The 22,217-nt window shown below is 42.4% G+C and overlaps 1 protein-coding gene across 2 annotated transcripts in view; it reads right to left on the minus strand.

Moving 5' to 3' along the window:
- LOC145459316 (vitamin D3 receptor B-like) overlaps positions 1-22,217 on the minus strand; it is a 37,681-nt gene that overhangs the window by 12,767 nt on the left and 2,697 nt on the right. Inside the window, exons 1-7 of one of the 2 annotated variants that reach the window (XM_080337966.1) lie at positions 20,518-20,683; positions 17,002-17,107; positions 16,607-16,740; positions 14,329-14,467; positions 8,253-8,379; positions 1,168-1,339; positions 903-940 (exon numbers count right to left, since the gene is read on the minus strand). In XM_080337966.1, the coding sequence (XP_080194092.1) occupies positions 903-940; positions 1,168-1,339; positions 8,253-8,379; positions 14,329-14,467; positions 16,607-16,740; positions 17,002-17,107; positions 20,518-20,572 (771 nt within the window). In that variant the 5' untranslated portion in view covers positions 20,573-20,683. Of the gene's footprint in view, positions 1-902; positions 941-1,167; positions 1,340-8,252; positions 8,380-14,328; positions 14,468-16,606; positions 16,741-17,001; positions 17,108-20,517; positions 20,684-22,217 lie in introns of those variants that run through there. The other variant, XM_080337964.1, reaches the window with a different exon arrangement.

A 22,217-nucleotide genomic window follows, 5' to 3' on the forward strand; every position in this document is an offset into this window, starting at 1 on the left:
CTGCATTTCGTTTGTACCGTAGATGTTTGCACTTTCGGTGAACTTATCATTTGATATTTTACAGCTTGCAGCCTGCTTTATAGGCCTACCGTTGTAGACGGCCCGAACTTGAGCAAAGTCAGCTAATCCTATCGAGAAAAGAAATAAGGACAACGCCCGCAACCGGTTGCAGCAAGTCCCACATTCGCCGGGCGCCGATGACTGCGCCGCGTTGTTGACAAACAACACCAAATCGGCACCAAAGATCAATCGCAAATTACTGTCTAATAAGCATTAATCACGAATCCAAAGTGGGCGTGCTACACGGGACCAGATTGAGTTCGTTTGGTTTACAGAACACCGCGTAAATAGCACCGTTAATCAACCAGTTGCGTGTAGCCATCAAGCAAAATGACTCGAATGCATAGTAGAAAAGATATTCGCAATACGCGTAGGTCGAAAAAGCTAGGTGCGCGCTGCGAAGCAATCGTCTTCCGACACCCGTTGAATACGTGATCCATTAACGAAACAGCGGTGATACATCATCTTAGAATTTCCAACGTATATACAAGCTTTGTACAATAGGTGAAGTGTAACGGAAACGCTGAGAACGATAAGTCAAGTTCCGCTTTACTCGAAATTGAGATAGCTCGCGTTATAAGCTTCGCGTCCGCACAGCGGATTCGCGAAATCCAAGGAGATTACCTATATACAGCACTCGCGAGACAATGTCACAAATGAGGATTAGCAAAATTCATTATTCGCACAATCGCAGTCTATTTACGGCGCCGGTAAATGGCAATCAGGAGGCGAGCCACGGTACGCTTGTGGGCTTTCTTGAAAATATGACGTTCGTGAGTACGGCGGTTAAGAAAAATACGGGAAAGCGCGTCAATCTACGTAAGGCTCGGCGAGATACTCACCAAATCTGAATAATTGAACGATTGAAATTGCGGTTGCTCTGTCGAAAACAAGAGACGGATGGATTTAGATTCGGCATGGTCAGAACCGAGCGTCTAAACCGGTGGTTGGAAAAGTACGGGTCTGTAATACTGTATACTATGATTGGTTATCTGGACATTTCCTACTTCATAGGCGTCCGTAGAAACGTGACATGCTACCAATAAAAATAGTTCCATCGATGCGCGAGGCTTGACCCGTCTCGGATTTGAAAAAGTAACTCTCTACCTTGGCCGGAGTGCTCGCCGCTTGACGAGGTGGCGTACTCGGAATTGTCGGAACTTTCCTTTTTCTCTTTTCTCTGCGGCTGAGGCTTGGCTTCGTCCTGGTGTTCGGCGGCGTACCAGGCCAGCGTGCTGTTCTTGTTGACCACCTCTTGCGGGTCGGGCGGCGGGATGGCCTGCGGACGCGAAAAGTTCGGTTCGATAATATTCGATCGAAGCAACTCGAACACGAACTTCTCGAAAATGCAATTGAAGGCGAGCCATTTCGAGAATTGAACTGATTCGACCTACAAAATCGCTAGCGATTTCCGGCGCCGCCACCGATCTATAAATAGAACTGTGGGGTAGAGCCAGATTGCCGTGTAATAAGAAGTGATCTGGAACGAGGTACTTTTACTAATTTTGAGAACAGCTACAACTAATGCTTTGGTCATTTGCACAATCTATTCAAGAGGTTATGAATTCAGACTACTTTTACTCAAGTGTCGTCTTGTGAGGCAAAACTGGGCCTGGATCAGTTAACGCCGCCGACCGGTGAACGGTCAAATAATCAAAATTTACCCTAATATCAATCACGATGTATGCAACTGGAGAGTAATTATTAAAAACTTCATTTTATGCTGCATTTTGATAACAGACGAATCATACGTGGTTGGGTGGTTCTATTAGTGATTGATTATGCAGAGCGGAGCGTTGTTTAAAACCAATAGCTTGAGTTTGATTATTTGGTTTGCTGTTTGCTAGCCTATAGTGCACAGTCAAATGCCGCTAAATTATACTGTCAAGATTTTATGTACTATGTTTAACCGTATCTTTACAGCATTCGCATTTAAGTGTTCCCATAAACGAGTTGTAATATATTTTTGGTCAGTTTACTACAGCGCATGCAGCATTGTGACATAACCTAAGTTCAATGCAGACAATAAACTCTATATTATGACACCACGCAGAAAAATATGTTTCAAACTTTGAAATCAATTAAAAATTTCCTGTTTCGTGTCACTAATTAAGGGAAAACCGTCCAACCTTCTTGCATCTCGGTATCGAGGTGTAAAATTCAAATATATTTGGCGGACCGGGGCCTACGATACTTAAGCATACTTAAGTATCGTAGGCCCCGGGCGGACAGACAGAAAACATGACACGGACCGTCCCTAACGTGGCAGGCGCCAAGAGTCAACTACCAACTCTGTAAAATCGCTTCACAAAATCGCCCCCAACCCGAGAGAAAAAAGTTTCAAAGGACAATCGCAACGAATCTTTTACGAACTGCCTACGTCACGCGACGCCATTCGATCGCGTCAGGCCATCATCAAAAATACAAAAGCTATCGGAGCGCTGCAGAGCGAATCATCGCCAAGGCCGCGGCCTCACCGCCATAGTTGAGAAGAGCTCTAAAGAATGAAATGCCCGCCAGCAAACCTCCCGTCGGCCGCAGAGCAAAACAGTTTCGTTTCATTACGCGGTCACTAAAGAAGTTCAACAGTCAACATTCTACACGAGCTAACTATCGTCATCGATATGCACCCGCTCGCTCCCACGGATTGCTTTGCAAACTGCTTCTATTTTAAAATCATGCGTGCAAAAGCGCATGAAATTTATGTATGTACCAAAATGGTTCGATAGATTTGAGATGCATCCGCGCGAAACGGTTCCGGAAAGTAATCGGCCAAGTTCAGCCGAGTCTGCACATTTATGCATTATGAACAAGTCCTCGCGAGCTATAGGCATTATCACATCGCCCAGCGATGTGCTTGTAAGGACAACCTTCATAAACCTACTTCAAGTAGGCCTAGTTCGCGATTTGTAAAGGAAATTACCATGTCCTATACGCGGACACAGCCCGTTAACACATTGTCACGCTACTGTTAATCAAAATTGCCCCCGACCGAACAAACATGCGAGCCATTCATAAAGAAAATCGCTTTGTTTTGCCAGCCATGTAATCATGGACTGTGTTATGCACCCGCGACCTCGATACCCATACGAATTGGTATAATTTAAATTGGTACATTTCTTGAAAATCTTTTAGGCTGCAGTTCGAATACGGGGGCTTTGAGGTTAATGGCAGTTGCCGAATTGTTGTTTACATACTTTAATTTGCGGCTACATCGTATTTAGAGCGCGTTGGCCCCTTAACATCAGCGATCAATTAACGGACACTCGAAAGATGATAATTTGGACATTGCATCAGCCAAATTATTTGGCAGCTCAAAATTGGAAAAATATTCGAACCGATCATGCACCGTGTCCGGTTGCGCCAAGCTGTAAAGCCCCATCCCACGGTCGCAACTCGAATTTCGGACGCACATTACTAACAGCGAACCAAGCGCACGGTTTCGTAGGATCACAGCGGCGACGGAACAATGCACCGCAGCACCTAGTCCAGAGGGCACGCTAAACGGAAACTGCGCCGGAAACACACCCTCAGATTCGAGACGTTGAATCAAACTAAGAAGTTTAGAAAAAGAACTAATTAGCGGTAAGAATGCGGCTGTGCCATCTCGCGGTTTAACAACAAATAGAGCGTACGATATAATTCCAAAAGCCTGCAGTTATTAAATATTACGACCGGGTATTAGCATAAGCAAAACAACGCCCTTCATAGTTTACATCCCAATTAAACAATCACAGTTTAGACAGTTTAGTATCGTAGGCCCCGGTATAACTGTTGCTCCCATTAAAACAGGGAATTGGACTTTGTATCAGCACAATCTCAACGTTGTATCGCGCAATCTCCCTGGAAAACAGCGCTTCGATAATGCAAAGCGAATACCGACGTGTTATATCTAACGAATGCGTCTGCGGTACCACCGCATCTTGCAGAAACATATTCCACAACATCTTTTCGCAGACGATGCAAATCAACGCACCGTGCTTACTCTCCGTGAGCCTAAATTCCGTGGCAGACTGGCGCGCGACCCATACGCGAAATCAACTCTCACAACTCCCTACTTTGCTCCATATCGCGCATGATTTCAGACGTTACATCCCGATGCCAAATAGATATAGACGTTATAGACGGCCGCAAAGTTATCGCGGTAAACGCGACCAATAACTAGGGCTGGGGAAAATCGAGTACCTGAGTGATTCGATTCTGAATCACGTAATATGCTTCCAGTCGAGTCGAGTAATCGAGTATCACTGATTATGACGTCATAACAGAATGTTATATGTAAAAGTTTAAATATGTACCTCTTATGCGACCACGAAGAATATAATGCTTGTTATCCATCACATTAAAGATACTTTGGTATTTTTTCGATCCTATACCGACTTCATTGCACTTGGTGATAATGTTGTGGGATCATGACTTCGGAAATGTGCTTTATCCAGTAACGTTCGTAGCTTGGTACTACATGTTTCGTATGCTAGGATACGGCCAATGAAGGTTTCAAGGCTTTCGACAGTGAAAAAATGTATCGAACTATAATTCTCGTTGATAAATAACTTTCAGTGGCGAAGAGCTTATAATTTCAGTACTCGAAAAAATCATCTTTTACTACTCGACTCGAATCATTAAAATTAATACTCGTTTCAGATTCGAGTACTCGAATCATTGTGCCCAGCCCTACCAATAACCATATGACATTGAGAATGCACTCCTACGAAAAAACACATCTCAACGCGAGAAGCTCGGAAATTGGGCCCCGCATAGTTGACATCGACAACGGCCACACTCGTACATTGTACAAGACACCGTAAGATACAGAAACGAAAGCGACCACTGCACAGTTACGGTACAGTGTACGTCTGGACATTATCGAACCAATCGGCCGGGATCGCAGCCGCAACGGACCTGTATCTTGCGATATCTGTTTCATAACAAAAATGCGACCAAAGAAAGGAGGGCGCTCAATTCTAGTAGGTTGCAAATCACGATATCTTGGTAACCGACGCGACTTTATATTCGAACCTGTTTTGATGCCACGCGATTCAAACTTGACATTTCGAATCAAATCAGTTTCAATCACATTTTGGAGACTTCGTATTTTCTCATCCTGCAAAGCGATTTTGATCGATAGCATAGTAAGCAGACTCGCAAAGGTTCATTGAATGCCGAAGAGCTATCTCGTGCAAACAAATACTATACAAATATGCGTAATTGCGTATGCGTATCCTACATGCGCTATTCCAGGACATGGTTATTTTGTTTTATCACATCCTTGAAAAATATTCAAAATAGTGATTTCATTCGATTGAGGAGCAAGTGATCGATTCCACTGAGATTATGCTTGTATCTTACGCACACGATCGCTAGAGCTTCGTTGAGCCTAGAGCCAGGTGGGGTTCGCTGGGGGTTAAGACATACACCACAGACCCAACCCATAAAGCAAAAGTTTAGCAGATTTGCAGTAAATACTCATATTTTTGTCATGCGTGAAAATCATGTTTTAATGGTCTTGTTATCTCAACACAGTTATTGATGCACAATTCAGTTCGGATGACAATGAGGTAGGATTTTGTTTTTTTTGACTACACGAACATTTGGGGTTCGCAATAAGGCTTCCAGATTAGTGTAATGGTCCGCCATGTTGATGAAGTTTCAGAACCACTGCTGCAGCATCATATCTAGACTTTGCCCGGTCATCATACAACGTACTTTATTCCAATCGACTCAATACGCCACCAGACATGCCTACACGTTAATGATTACATTGAATACACAATGCGCGTGGGCGAGAAATATAGGGCGTGTCCTGCACATTTCCCTGTGAGCAGAGGTAATAATTTCCCGGAACTTCACATCAACCGCGAACTAGCATGACCCCGTAACGCGGCCGGATCACGCCACAATCAACGCGACAGTTTGACTGATGCACGGATAGGCGACAGAGTCAATAAGAACCGAAACATTCGCGGTGAGAACAATGTCCTTAGCCGGCGAAATGCGACACCGGCCGAACCCGGGCCACCTCGGTACGCGGCAATAGACGGTTATAAGTTTGAACGATTTCCTTTAATCGGAACTAGGCTATTCCACGGTTGTAGAATGAACCCAGCCCACCCTAGCAACGCCGCTTCGGCGATTGTTTTGCGTGGCGCTTTGAATCGGCGGATGTGGGCGCCTGGCCGGTGATTTGTTGACGGCGGCACAATGCCACCGGGCGCGCCCGCGAACTCGCGTGCGCCCTGCGCCGTTTTGACTTAGTCACCGTGTTTTGAAAGGCGGTAAACGCGACCTGCAGGTCAAAATATTTCCGCGTAGGATTTTTCGTTACGGTAATCGACCGAAATGCGCCATATTTTGAAAGGAGATTGATACAACCAGCGGCCGGTTGCGGTTTTGAGACAGGACGGAGCGTGAACCGGAGTCGGATTGGATATTCGGCAGGATTTTTCCATTTTGGGCCGGAGCTGGATCAGTACTTTTTACTTGAAGAATATGACGGCCGTAGCCTCTTCCACCCTCGAATATGTAGTTGAAGTGAAACGTTCATGGAAATAAACCACACGCCAAGTCCAAGTTGGCAAAATACTTCAGATAGGGGTTGGGTTTGAGTATTTAACTTCCTGTCTGCATTGTTTCGATCAATATTCAACACCGCCCTGTGAGTAGACAATTATTATCGTAGTTTTTCGCTCCGAATCACGGTCGTTTCTAGAATCCGGCCTAGGAGTGACCAGATAATTTGTCGACCCGCTCCGCACTCCTCTGAGTATGTCCGTGTGGGATTTTTCGTTACAGCTGCGGCGCCACAATTTGAAATAAAATAAATGAATATCGCGGGTCGCAATATTTCCGCGTAGGATTTTTCCTTCGTTGGGTTCTCCATCGGCATGCCGAAACCCGAAGCCGTCGAAATAGAACGTTTGTTAATGCCGAGAATTCCAACACTAACCGCGAAATCTACTCCTGCCGTGATCACGTGACCTCTATCTATCACAACCACGCTCACGTTATGGGAAACAATAATTTTCGAATTATTAATATAATATTGTTGCATCGCTTGCATAATAATTATAGCTGTTTCGTTTGTATGTCGAATTTCCCAAGAGCCGTAGTTCACAATTCACGCTCACATTCAGAGAAACATTCATTTTCAAATTTATCGATACAATATTGATGCCTCGCTCTCATAAGAATATTAGAAGTGCTACATTCGTGATGCCAAATTCATCGAATGCCGGGTTCACTAGCGACCTAATCCGAGAAGAGAGATGGTTTATTTCGGTGACCCACACTCAACCGGGACAGCAGCAAAACCGTATCAACGGTTATACAGGCTTGATGGCCATAATTCAAGATACACAAAAACGAATGGAAAATCAAAAAAGGTTCTATTGGTCCACTTTATCACAACACAATACTCGGGTCTCTGTGAACGAATTGAACATAATCCCGCACGCACCGTTGGAGCTCGATGTGAACCGAACGACCTACACCAAGGCTAATCAACTATTTTTAGAATCGCTCTATTCTGAAAATTCTCTTAGATCCGTTTTACATATAACCCGCGTGAAATAATTTGCAGTCATACAAATGCAATACGGTGTTACCAAAAGCAATAAGCGAAACGAATTTATTGTTATGCTGTTATTCACACACACACAGGCGACACAGCTAGTGGCAAAAAATGTTTGACATTCTGCCTATTGCAAATCAACGATAACAATTGTTATGGTTTTATCAAATAACTAAGTCCATACTGAGACGGATAAGGCCCGTATTCATCACTAAAAAGGTCCGCCAGTTCAGTAACCCTGAAATACGCTATCACGCGACGCGGTGCGAGTCGGCAGAGTAACTTGCACAGCGCAGAATTTCAAAGACCCAAATCAAGCGGGCGAATGAATACACAACACAGATACCTAGTGACGAACCAGCAAAATTGTTTGGTCTTTGGGCACAGCCATGTAGTGTTCCGTAGCCAGTTGATCGATAGCTCACGCCTACCAGCTTATAATGCCAAAATCAAAACTGCGCCGCGACTATTAGCCTACGATACGGCCCATTATAAAATCCGTCCAATAGCGAGATAACCACCAGCGATCGCTTCAACGGAACCCGACACTATCAAAATTAGATAACCTTTTCGACCGCGCTCAATTGAAAGCCGCGCGAAAACGACCACAAGTAAAGCTTACCTCATTTCCGCGAAACTTGTCGTAGCCCTCGTACGAGAAATCGTAGCTTTGCTCATGGCTTTCCAGCATCATTTTTATCAAGGCCTTGTCCTCCGCCGACAATTTAACGACTTTCTCGGTAGCTGACCTGTGAATAGACGACCATGGCGTCACATCGGGGTCGAGGATAATTTACCGACGAGCTTGTTACTTGGGTAATATCGAGGCTGGGTAATATCGAACATTTTGAGGGATTCAGAGTGGAGTCCCGCGCATACCGATACGACAAACTAGGACTACGATATGTACGCCCCAGACAGATTTAGTATCCAATTATGGTTACCAACCAGCGCTTGGTAAATGTGGCATTACAAACGTATTAAATGATAACTATTTATCATTATGAAAGTGATGCATCAATATTGAATTAACAGATTCGAAAATGAATGTTCACCAAATACGTGCGTGGATGGTGACTGGTGAGTTTGTGATAAGGTAAATGGCACTTGATAAATTCGGCATATTGAACTCGGCAATTAGTATACGATACTCGGATTACGAGTTAGGGTTAGCTTACGGTAGAGGTGCGCTAGAAATTTTGGGCCGCCAAGTGCCGAATTCATTGCTAACTACCAAAACATGTCCTTTTTATGCGACCGGGAAGTAAATAGTAACAGTTACATAACTCGTTTCCTATTTGTTAATAGTAATATGTCACAACGCACATTAACAACATTTCCACGAACGTTGGTGGCCTTGTTTTACGTGCGTGTGTTCAAGTTCGATTATACGGTACCTCGCATCGAGATTTCAAGGCTCCCGCCGTGCCAAAAAGTACAGCTTGAAAGGTGTTGCGACTAGGGCTGGGCTCAATGATTCGAGTACTCGAATCTGAATCGAGTATTAACTTTAATGACTCGAGTCGAGTAGTAAAAGACGATTTTTTCGAGTACTGAAATTATACGCTCCTCGCAACTGAAAGTTAATTTACAAACGAGAATTATAGTTTTGATACTATTTTCCACTGAGGAAGCCTTGAAGCCTTGATTGGCAGTGTCGCAGCATAATAGACATAGTACAAAGCTACGAAGGTCACTGAAAATAACAGATTTCCGAAGTCATGATCGTTCCACAACATTGTCAAGAAGTGCATTGAAGTCGGTATGGTCGAAAAAATACCGAATTATCATTAATGTGACGGGTAACTGGCATTATGTTCTTCGTGGTGGCACAAAATGTACATATCCGAACTTTGACATGGTACATTCTGTTGTGACGTCAAAATGGGTGATACTCGAATACTCGACTCGACTCGAAGCATTTTACGTGATTCAGAATCGAATCACTCAGGCACCTCGATTTTGCCCAGCCCTAGTGGCGACGCGACGCGCTTCATAAACAATTAGCCCGCGCACAAAATGGTGGACTTATTCCATTGCTTACGCGTGGTGCAGGCGGATAACGTAATTCGAAACTCAGAATGCGCTGCGTCTTGCGTGCCACACAAGGCCACCAACACTGACCTTCCTAGTAGAGGTCACTATGTTTACAATAATGGCTGTTGTGTAAGTTAAGGCGAAAGTGTTAGCAGAACTTGAGACCTTGACAATCGAGGTTACGGGGATGCCAATATACGGACGAACACAAAAATTACGATTTGCAACAACGATTAAATAGAGATTCTCTATTTCGGTAACGTATAATCCGCGTTTCCATGCAGAGCTACCAAGCACCCACGTATTGCGAGCGTTGACCGAATGCAATGCAAGTATCTTAAGCATGTGACCCGAATTTAAGGCCGTCGCGCTGTTAGTTACTTATCCGCCATCACGATACACAAAGCGAATACAGGTGCGCGCTGTTAGTTACTTATCCGCCATCACGATACACAAAGCGAATACAGGTGTAACGGAAGATCACAAATCGCTCATGATTATTGTATCGACGGGAATCAGATCTCAAGGAGCAAAGTAACACGGAACTATCTGGCCGTGCCACAAATCGCATGATCTCAGCAGGTCCCATTGAATCCGATACACGAAATTGATTCATCGCCTAATATCATACCAAGCAACATGACATAACCTCTGTGGCATTGCGCAACGCAAATTCCTACATCCTTCACGCTCGGACGCACGGCAACGCGAGTTTCGGTAAAGCCATACGAAAGTGTAAGTAACGCCATTGGGTTGTTTTTATGACTTGGATTGAACCTAACCTCGGCTTGTGCGGGTAAATGATTTTCTTTTCATAGAAGACCCGTGTAGTCAGACGAGACTATTGTGTAGGTCTACCGTTTTTCAATGTACGAACAACACAGGTCAACCGGGATACAAAAGTAAATATTTTCGCAGATGGGTTCAAAAACAGCCTCTAGCATTTCCGGGGATATTTCCATAAATCAGTAACGACCATACGTAAGCAGCGCCATTACAGTAAAAATTTCGGCGATTATAATAAACGCAACACAAATGCGCAACGCCTTATTTATATAGATTCATTTTCGTATACCCGATCAAATGACATCATTAATGCGAAACATCGCGAAAACAATTCATGCTCGGGTTTTTAGAGACAATTTCGGCGTCTTATTTTCGGGAATGCGGTCTTATGTTGCGTTCGAATCTGTTTGTGGGATATCGCGCGAACTGAAACAAGTTACTGCCCGACTGTGGTCCCTGCTCAGAATTCAACGTAATGGATTCTGCAGTCGGATCGACAAGGCAAAAACAGGATAGGATATTCTTGGAATATTACCCTTTGAATATACTTGTAGGTTGTAGCAGTGTTATTGTTAGGATGTCTGAAAAAACGACGCACAACAAATTTGACTCAATTCGAACTAGTAGAAACGTAGTTACCGATGTTCAAAATTTGGAAATTTCAAATTATAGTATTTGCGGTGGGTAAAACAATAATATTAAAGAATTTGCCACCGTAAATACTATATTTGCCAAATCCGAAATTTTGTACTCAAATAACTTCGCTTCCACGGGTTGGAGTTGGTCCAAATTTCTCGTGCGTCGTTTTTTCAGACAACCTAACCATTTCATGGGGTAGCCACTAAAATTTGAAATACATTTATTTTCATTAGATAAATCCAAAACTGTTTTCTGTTATAGCAATGCCTCTATAATTTGTAATTGCCTCAAATTTGGTGTGCAGCGTTTATTTAGGTATAACCTAACAATTTTATCAAGTAGCGAGTCATTTTTGAACATACCTAGTGCACAGTGCGCACTTACAGAAATAATATGATCGTTGATATACAATGTTCAATTCTCTACTTGTCGCTGACGATTACCCCCTGACGAGTGTCAGCCGAAAATATTCGGGCATATATCAATATGAATAATACCATTCGATGGCATAAAGAAATAATATTCGTACAAAATCGCAGATTGAGTCGGAAAACACATAACTTCCAGACGAAACAAACCGAATTACGATCGACCCGACGATTATTTTCGAACGAAACCGATATAGCGGACACGACAACTCCCGAATCATCTCAAACCAAGTCTTCCGTCGCAGAGCGCTCGGGATATTATTCCATCGATTTCTGTCGGTTCGCTGTCACATGACACGGAGCGCTGGCGCTGAAAACCCGCGGCGCGATTACCGCAAACGAAAATTACTCACGACGTATTTCGTTTCAACGCAATTTGCCGAATTTCAATAATCGGCTGTAAACGCGGTAAAAGAAATGGTCGACGATCATTCGCGGGGACGGCATTTCCGAAACAGCGCGAATTCGGAAATTTTCAGCAGCTTGCATTCGTGGCGGCTCACTCGTGATGTATCAAGCAATTATTTCGAGTACGGCCGCGCAAAATCGAGTACCAGGGCGATCAGCACCGGAGTCGAGCATTCCACAGTCGTATATTAATGTAGTAATAAATATGATAAATAACAGTAATAAAGACCTGAAAAGTTGAAATAATTATCTATTTTAGCGCCCAAAGTAAAATGATGGGAGTCGAGCGCAGGGGCGTAGCCAGCCGAAAAAAAACGGGGGATATTTATTAAAACGGGGGATATTTTTTGAAAAGATGATATTCGTTATGCTAACCATTTTATTGCGGTTTAATACACACAAATGCCGATACAACAAGGGTAAGATAATCTAGTTTGTGTTTACGTCTTTATACACATGAACATTTGCCAGTTATCTTAAAATATAGCTCTATTATGCGCAGTCGCATGCTACAGTAACAAACAGAAGGCGCTTTTCCCTTGCGCGCCACTATTTGCCGACAGCGAGTTTCATGCGCGCGGATTTTGATACAAAGCGCGCTCGAATCATGACTCAACGCAGCAGGTGATCGACGATCACCTCGCAAATCACAATGTATCAGATCAGATGGAAGTAGCAACCAAATTTCGATGGTAGCGAGGTATCTTGACCTTAATTACCAAAGCGAGGATGTAATCACGAAAGTGCGCGCAGATCATATTACAACACAGTGGAAGATCTCTCCATTTTGCGCTCAAAGACGAACACTCGAACAGTGAAGATACGCAAATGAATTATAGTCTGTTGCCGTTTGATACAAACAATCTGGATTAATTTTGTTTTAAATCAATATGATTTTTACTGTCTGCCAAGATGGTGTGTGGAGCTGGTAAAGACTAATTACCGCTCGAGCTTGTGCTTGCATCACGTGAATAACAGTGGCCTGGCGCAGGCTTAGGCTCGCGATCAAAATGCATTCCTAAACGCGTTTGCGGTGTACAAGTGACAATTGCGAATTGTCGAGGCCAAGACTATAACTTCTGGTTATTACAATAGCACATCGAGTAGCACTATCACGCGCCGCGAGTCACAGAGCGGCCTAATTTTCCTAGCCTCCAATGTTTTACTACTAGCCAAGCGCGTTATGATAGGACAGTCAGCAGATGCGCCAGAGGCCTGAGACACGAAACGGCTGGACATCTGGAAACCCACACACAACAACCGAACTAAATGATCGCAAATTGGATCAATACATAATAGATTCCATACAGAACATTTGATTAGAACGATCTGTTTTGGTACTGTAGGGATCTGCTATCTCTAATGATTCAAGCCTAGCGCGCATGTTCTAAACGTTTGTTGACAATAGACTGTCAAACACGAAAATCAACTCGCGCGGTATCGAAATTTCGATGCGAGTGTTATTGTAACTGTGACTTCTGGTTCTGTAACTGGATAATATCGTTCAGATGAGACGGGAGAGCCATGTGAGACGCGTTTTTCGGGCTTCCGTAGACGAGAGAACAATATGAGAAAAAGGCATCACCGCATTGCATTGATCGATGACGTGATGATGCCGCGCGGCAATTAGGGGATTATCGAATTAGAACAAGAAATATTAGATCAATGGAAATATACGTAAGACGGGGGGTATTTCGAGCTTGGAAACGGGGGGTATCGGACACCGATTATCCCCCCCTGTCTACGCCACTGGTCGAGCGCCATCCACAATCTAATTTCGTGTTTCGGGAGCGTGACAATTTCTTATATATCATATCTTAGATCAGTGGTTCTCGAACGCGGGGCCAAAACTTCAGGACTCACATAAATAGAATGGCCGTCTGACATGAAATATCCTACTGTGCAAACTCAATTCAATTGTCAATAGCCTACTGATACAAACATGTCGCTGTTTAGAGATGTTTTGTTGGTGTTTTGGAGAAAATTGTTTGCGCAAACCCATATTCTCCTGTGACATAAATAACCGCTATTCCAGAATAGCGTCAAGATGAGCTACAAGGTAGAAACGACTATACGCTGGACGTTATACGTTCATTCAAAATCCGATTCTCAATTTTCGTGCCATATACGTTGCGATCATACCCAAATATGTCGTCGGAAGCGTTACGCGTTATTATTATATTCGCCGCCACCTGTCGTTGTGAATTTTCGGCGCTCCTTTATGTCAAATCGTATCGACTACGCTAATTTCCACCACACGGTCGTTAATTTCAAGAGAATTTTGAGATAGTAAAGGTCTTCCCATGTTCTACGTAAATAGTACGGTGTCATTTTCAAGAAAAGTCATTTTGTTGCTGTTTATTATAAAGTTTAAAGTTAAAACAGGGCTATTTCACGTACTCCAACTTCTGCACGCGCTGTTCCATCTCTTCCTGCTGCTTCTTCAGCTTCAAGGCCGCCTTTCTCTCTCGGTTCTGTTTGATGAGCGCTCTCTTCTTTTCCACGCTCTCGTCGCTCATGATCAAGCTGGAGTTCATGCCTGGCAAGACGGAATACAAAATCGTGATAGGACCGGGCTAGGGCTATTCGGCAGTATTCCTACTAATTTCTAGCGTATGCAAAGCGGCTTTCTGGAAACAGCGACTCGATTTCGCGAACGGACGGAGGGCTTGGGCGCAGAAAACCGGCATTGAGAACGCCGGCTGCAGCCGGGTTTGATTCCCGGATTCGGCCGGACATGAAATTTCGTCATGCTTCAACTATCTGAGAGTACGCTACAATACGTGATACAGCTACAGGTTCAATATTCGTAGGACACAATGCACATAATAGAACATAATACACGAGCGATCCTGGCATCCACACGATGCCGCTATCACGTTTCATTCACTGCTATCCGATTCACTGTCTTTTATATAAATATATCTCTAATGAATGCTATTTATAGCAACAGAACTCAATCCTCACAGCAGATCAGATATAATGCAATCCTGATCGCATAAAACACTACACGAAATCGAATCCCTACGAGCCACCACTAAGGTGGACAGCATTAGAAACAGAGTGCGCTGCACTTTTGTATACACAATGGACCAAGCCAAAATGGCTTTCATGTTATCAGATAATAAACGGTTAACAACATAGCAGCTAGGCAAGGCACCAAGGCATGCCTTGCGCAAGAACTTAAACGCATTAAATAGACAAATTTGCGCGATATGTCTCGTGAATGTTAACGCTTTCAGAAGCATGTTGCCGCTACAAGCATGCGGTCAAGCTGGCGTACGAAACGCACCGACTCGGCGCTGACGGCGTTGGCCTAAAATTCCGCAAACCCTGCGCGTCAATGTTGTTGGCGTGAATTGCACTGCCCACGAATGAAATAGTCTTACATGAAATAGGCGATAACTCGATAAGTATAATCAGTTTTTGTTTTGAGTGAAAATCACGTCTTGTTGGTTTTGTTCTTTCAAAACTGTCGTTCATGCAGAGTGTCGTGAACTGGCTATCAAGTCGACATAACTAAAGCTTTATTGAAGTAAATGTAACCAAGGTGGCTTTAAGCAACATACAACAAAACACAACATACAGCAGAACAGCAAAGGATAGAATGACAAGACAATGGCGACACAATGTAACGTGCAACAGAAGCTATCAGAGGAAAGCAATGATTGCCTAATTACAGATCACCACAGAGTTCCTTCCGTGCGCCAGCGCTCTGTATGTAGTAACGTGTAATACAGTAGATCATTGTTTTTGTTTTGCGAAGATTTTGGCGTTCGCCGAAAACGTGCAGATTATCGTAAGGGTTCGCCAGGTTAGTAAAGATAAGAACCGCTGCACTTATGCAACACTGGAGGACCGGCTAACAAATGAGCAACGAGAAATTCTTTGAAGGTCAGTGAAAAATTGACGCAAATCGACGCGATTCCAAGCGGAAACTAGGCAAATATGTAAGCGAGATAAAAAAAAAATCACATAACAACACGCGACAATGTCAGCATATCACAATTTCAGAATCCAAAGGGATATTCACCGGAAGACATCATAGCGAAAACGCAAGCCGTAAATTACGATCACGGTCGCAAACCATCTCGCAGTGCGGCAGTTACATCATCAAGGTTCACGGAAAGGTTATCGGGCCGGGCTGCGCAACGCATAAATAGCTAATTGCGACGGCCGAGTCATCGCAAGAGAATTCGGCGGCCGTTGACAGCGCTAAAATTAAAGCTTCGCCGAGAATCGGGAAGAGCAAATCGGCATCAAAATCGACAAAAACAAGACCGCCTAATCGCGCCGGATCGCTGAGAAAACAATCAAACGCGACCCGGGCAATTTATTCGCTTCCGTACGTTGGTCATGGAAATTCGCCACAGCAAATGCATCAATTTTTTGAAAGGCTTGAAATTTCAAATCGCAATCACCTCGATTCTACAGGTTGGAATTGGGCGAAATTTGACGCACAGCGCATTTTTCTAGACGACCTAACAATTTCTTCACCTAATTCTATTATTTTATAAAATGATTGAAATTTCAAATTGCAATAACTTCGCTTGACTGCTTGCAATTGTGTCAAATTTGCCATGCAGCATATTATTTTCTTACGTGACCTGACAATTTCGCTACAAAATCAGCCAAATTTGTGAGAAAACTTTTCATTTTTAACAGCCCTAGCACGCACCCATATCGAGACACTTCTGAAGCCGGCAGGCTTGGCAGTGCTTCCGGTTTGACTTGTTGATGGCGCAGTGCTTGTCGAAGGCGCACGTAAACTCCACGTTCTTCTTCATGGACCGCCGGAAGAACCCTTTGCACCTGATTGAAATAGAGGGCTGTTACGCAGGGCCTAGGTTTATCCTACGTCAGTCTAAACATCGCACTTTAGAACGATTCGATAGCATGGTTTCAGTTAAACAAATGTCCCACAATACACGAATTGCTGCAACCAAAGCGGCATCGATATCATCGCGGTGCTACCGACATTTCATCAATCAATGGCCAGGAATCGATCACGTGATCTCAACGCGTCAGAGCGTAAGCCGGGATAATACTTCACAAATCGCGAAGGCATCTCACCCTTCGCAGGTCATCGCCGCGAAATGGGTCCCGGTGGCCACGTCGCCGCACACGACGCAAATCTTCTCCTGCGGCTGCTTTTCCTTCGTGTCATTGCTCGCAGATTCTAAACGCAAAAAAATGTACGAACTGTACGAACACGAACAAACATCTACTGCTCAATCCGTGCCGCAAGTCGGCAGCTATACGGATTCCAAAATAAGAAATATTGGCCTGATGTAAATGACCATTGTAGTCGACAAACGCCATGAATGGATTTTTAAATGTCGTTAGTTCTAGTTCTAGTTGCGCATTTTAAAAATCCAGAAGTTTGTAAAAGTTTGTTTACGAAAATTGCGCAACGCAAGGCGACCGCCTTCAGAAGCGGGAGTCCCTTTCAAAATCGCATCTGAATAATTGATCGCTCGCAACAAAGCATCAATGGACGAAACGGCCGGATCAGTTTGACCAGGAGTTGTAACCAAATCACGCGCGCCACTGCGACATTTCGTAAAGGTTACTTCTCGCAAGCGTTGGGTATTGATCAGTCCACGCACAGCACAATTTCTAAAGATCAGCACACGACAATATCACTAATCTCTATCAATTTCAACACTATCATGACTATCATCCCTATGGGAAGAAATCGACAGGCGGGCATGCCTACGACACACCCACAGCCCGGTAAGCAAAGAGAATCTAGCAGGCGTTTGAGAATGGTCCATTGTGCCGAGAATTCCGCACGATTACAGTCCAGGCGATGGAATTATTATTGATAGGTATCTCCACGTAATACTTGTTACTTCCGTGGATTAAATACAGAGCTTAAAGACGGAGCTTCCAGTCACTACTCCCTCTCGCTTGTAACCTACATATTCCATGAATTTATTCCAAGCAAACATAGCCTGCGGCACTGGTAAACTAATCCATTTTGCGAAACTGACATGATGCTATTTTCGCTCTAACCTGCACAAATCGACAGTTTGGTTATTAATCTTGGTTGCGATAGGCGAAAAATCGCACAGGGTGTCACCAAAGGGGTGGATATAAATATAAAGAAACTAACATGCCAACAAAAATAATATGATAAATGAGAAACAAAGAAAGACTTGCTGTTGTTCTGGTCAAATCCTAATGGGAACCAATGTCCATTCAAACAACTCAAGCCTGAAATTATACGGAATATTAAGATTTCACTGATATATCATACAAATTACCATAGCCTAGTCCTGCATAACTTCAGCTTTTGGGATCAATCTTAAAACTCAACCCCAATAAAGCTAGTCAAATAAATATTCAAATTTTGTGTATTCATGTCATACCCAGCTAAGTACGACAGATATGTGAGATACTCGATCTGAAATTGTTAGACAAAAGAAATATGCAATATGATAGGGTATAAGAAGGTTGATCTTGTGTTAATTATTGGCTATACCGATAATTATATGCTGCTTCTCCTATAATTGTTAGTATTAGCGCCTTTTAGAGTCATTACTATTTAGTGGTTTAAAACTGTTGCATTATTATTGACAGAAAAACCACCACTATATAATAAGCAATACTTGAGAAAATCCACATGCCCAGCAATTATTGCAAGATTGGTGTGTGATTGCAGCGGTTTTCAAATAGTTTGCAACAGTGTGATGCTGACAACATTATTCTCTTGGGGAAATCAATCAGAACAGATCCAATTAAAGACTAGTCAAAGTCGGCACACATCATTCCTGTATCTTATAACAAACAGAACTTTTGAAAACCACCATTAAAAGATGGGCCTAGACTTTGAAAAACGGCGACAGCTTGAACTTTGGCTAACATAGCACTTTTCAAAACCTGGACAACGCAAGCGGCATACTTATGAAAATTCAATGTGCAAATCAAATTCTCTCCCAGATCTGAGATGGGATATAAAACCACATATACCTAACTTCAACTGCGATTATTACAGTATCTAAACATCATAAAACAGTTCGTGTATCAACAATACAGAGGTACATTGCAGCATTTCATAGTCTCATTAGGATGTTAACAGACCCTGATAATATGTATTTCATATCAGTGTTCATGTAAACGTATACATGGAGGACCATTTTCTAAAACGGGTTTGACTCTATATTTGAAGCTATAATGCAGCCAAATCAAAGTAGATGCTTGCTCAACAAACGATAGCCTAAAATAAAAGGTTCCGGGGGGTCATACGTTAGACCTGAAATGATAGCAACCAATAAAAGCTCTTCACAATCACATATCAATGAATATAACACATGTCAATTGACGTTGTCGAGCTTATACTATGTATACACGGATACTCCAAATATTCAGTGCTGACTGCTGAGTCATCCAATAACAGTACTAGTTACATTTTCTTTGTGGAATGTAAAATGAGGGGATCAAAGAATCCACATAAAATCCCACTGATCAAGCGCAATGCGGAATATATTTCGGAATGTTGGAAAGATGAAGAACATTAAAGCAGTATGGTCTACATGTTGACAAAGGGATTTGCACAATGCACACCGAACAGTCTTTTTAATTCGATTGATTGGCTCAAATCATGATCGTTGATTGATAGGGTAATTTATATGGCACAAACACAGCGAGGTTCAAAAAATAGGAAGTCGTAGGAAAACACTAGGATCAACACTATTTATCGTAATGATCGGAAGTAATAGGCATATCAAGAAGAATCCGAGGCGCATTACTACCTTGAACTCCTTCTCCTGATTCATAATATGACGCAGTTACTGCTTCACACCATTGTAGTACAACAGTATCTAAAGGTCACCATGAACTCGGCCAGTTCATGAAGATATATGATCAATGAAAGACCCTGTGAGAGAGAATCCAAAAGCTGATCTCACCAATGTCAGCAAACATTCACACTCTGTTGAGCAGAGAATGAGAGAATCATGTGCATGGACATGGACACTCATTACCTATTTGTATTCAAAGTCTAAAATAACCACTCCTGAATTTAGATGATGAGAAAATGCAAATTCCATATCTCATACATCATCAAATAGCATGACGATAACCTAATACATTATACCTTCCGCTTCCCAGCAAGTGAGTAAACAATATATATAATTATGAGAATATTACTGGTCAATGTCCCCCGGAACAAGGTATCAGCCAATAAATCATGTATGCTTGTGCTTGTGGTGGGTGTTTGGATATTATTAAAATAGTATTGTTGGTGTGCGGATAACAGTTGTTTTAAAATCCATATCAATTTCTCTTGTGGTGAATCAAAAAGTTGGTTCAAGAAACTATTCAATTCATTAAAACAAATCAATCAACCGGAGAATGGAAGGGGCTTTTTCTCTATTGCCCATTTCATGATCCAATGACATTTCTTTCACTTTGGAAATTGTTTTTGTTGCTCCAGTAGAAATTCTCCAGACCATCAGGTCCAACGTCAGCGAAAAAAAGGACTTATAGCTAATTTGGTTTTAGAGTAATATCAAGGATATGCTTGTCCTCAAAAATCCTCAAGAGATTTCCTGGCACAACAAAATAAACGGAATACCAACATACCAAAAGTCAGACATTTCAGAGGCTCCACACTGAAAATTCCGTTTCTTTGTTCCATGGAGATTAGGCAATCACGCCTTATTATAACTTACACAAACCACGTAAAGTAACTATCACTAAGCATACACAGTAATCACTTATACACAATTACACACAGATCATCGCAACAACTAATTAGTAACATCTGAAGGATTACTGGGCGTCTGGCGAGAGCAGGTATGCCTATTTACATTATATGCTGACTCATAAATGACAACAGCCAATGCAAATGCCACCAATGCATGTTTCTATTAGGTCATACAAATTTGCGACAAGAGCAGAAATATTCATGACATATAAGAAGCTAGCATCGTTGAAACATTCTTAAGAACAATAGACCAATGACTGATCCATTAACCATTTAAACAATATCTGATGACAAGGCAAGGTAGTTTGAGTGCATGTTATTCTACTTGGAAACCATATCCACTCCTTGCACTACAAAAGCACTACTGCAATTAGTGAGGTGAGGACATGTAAAGCAAACAAATACGTTTTAATGTGATACATCTGAGCAATCACCGGATCATTGTGATACTTCGAATCACTGCGAAAAGCAGGAATTCACTTTCAACCGGACAACAAAAGGGTCGAGTATCGGGCAATAAATTGTGACAATCAAATGTCACGCTTCAAATGACGTCTACGATCAGTGAGCAGTATCGTTTTGAAAGATAACGAATTATTCTATCATAAATTCCATGAACTCGGCATCAAAGATATGAAAGGCCAAATGCGCAGGGGTAAGAGACTGGATGTCGCGATTCATTTAGTACTTGTACTAGCAAAATATTTGCTGACAATTATGCTTTGAAGAAGCCACTGGCCTCTGACTAAACAACTAGTCCAGAAACAGCAATTTCAGTATTGTTAGCGTTGACATTTAAGAATAACCAGCAGAGTAGATACTGCCTGCAATAGTGCATCACTTCCAACGTCAAAATCTGATCTTGTAAAACATAAGAGCTAAGACAATTGGTCTTGAGCACACAATTTTGCATTGCGGCATATTAAAAATATTGAACATGAATAAACTAGAATGATTGGAGCCTGTGATAACATTTGAATAACATTCTATTTGTATTTGACATGATTATTGATAAATTGACTTCAAGGGAGATTAAAGGAGAAATACCTTCAAGTTCGGTGACAACAGCCCAATTTCTCTGCATATAAACTAATAAGCATATTTCTGGAACCATAGGTTAGTCGTTGCAAGCAATTATGAGAAAAGTTAATGCAATATCTAAAAACCCAAACACGAAACAAAGCAGGACTACCTCATACAAAAAATTCTGGGAAACAAACATTATGAGACCTGGAAGAGTAGGCCTACCTTGCAATTTTGATTACCAACCAGTTACACTTAAATTTGCTACTGCACTAGTCAACTCCCTATTCTATTCCTAGAAATGAATGGATATTATATTTGCACCTATTATTGCACCAGTCCGTTATGACATACCGAATCTACACGCATTTCCAAAATGACAGGCAGTCAGATGTACACGCTTTCCAATGAATTGATGGTGAAGAATATGTTGACTCAACAAATCTTTGACCAATGTGAGGCATGCCTTTCAAAACGTCAGCCGTGTGAAGGTGCATATGTGAATTTCCGTTTTAAATCAAGACAACACAACCTTCACATTTTGATATCTCTC

Source organism: Botryllus schlosseri, chromosome 16 (assembly GCF_051294905.1).
Source record: "Botryllus schlosseri isolate E-star chromosome 16, Bs_hap1, whole genome shotgun sequence".
NCBI lineage: Eukaryota > Metazoa > Chordata > Ascidiacea > Stolidobranchia > Styelidae > Botryllus > Botryllus schlosseri.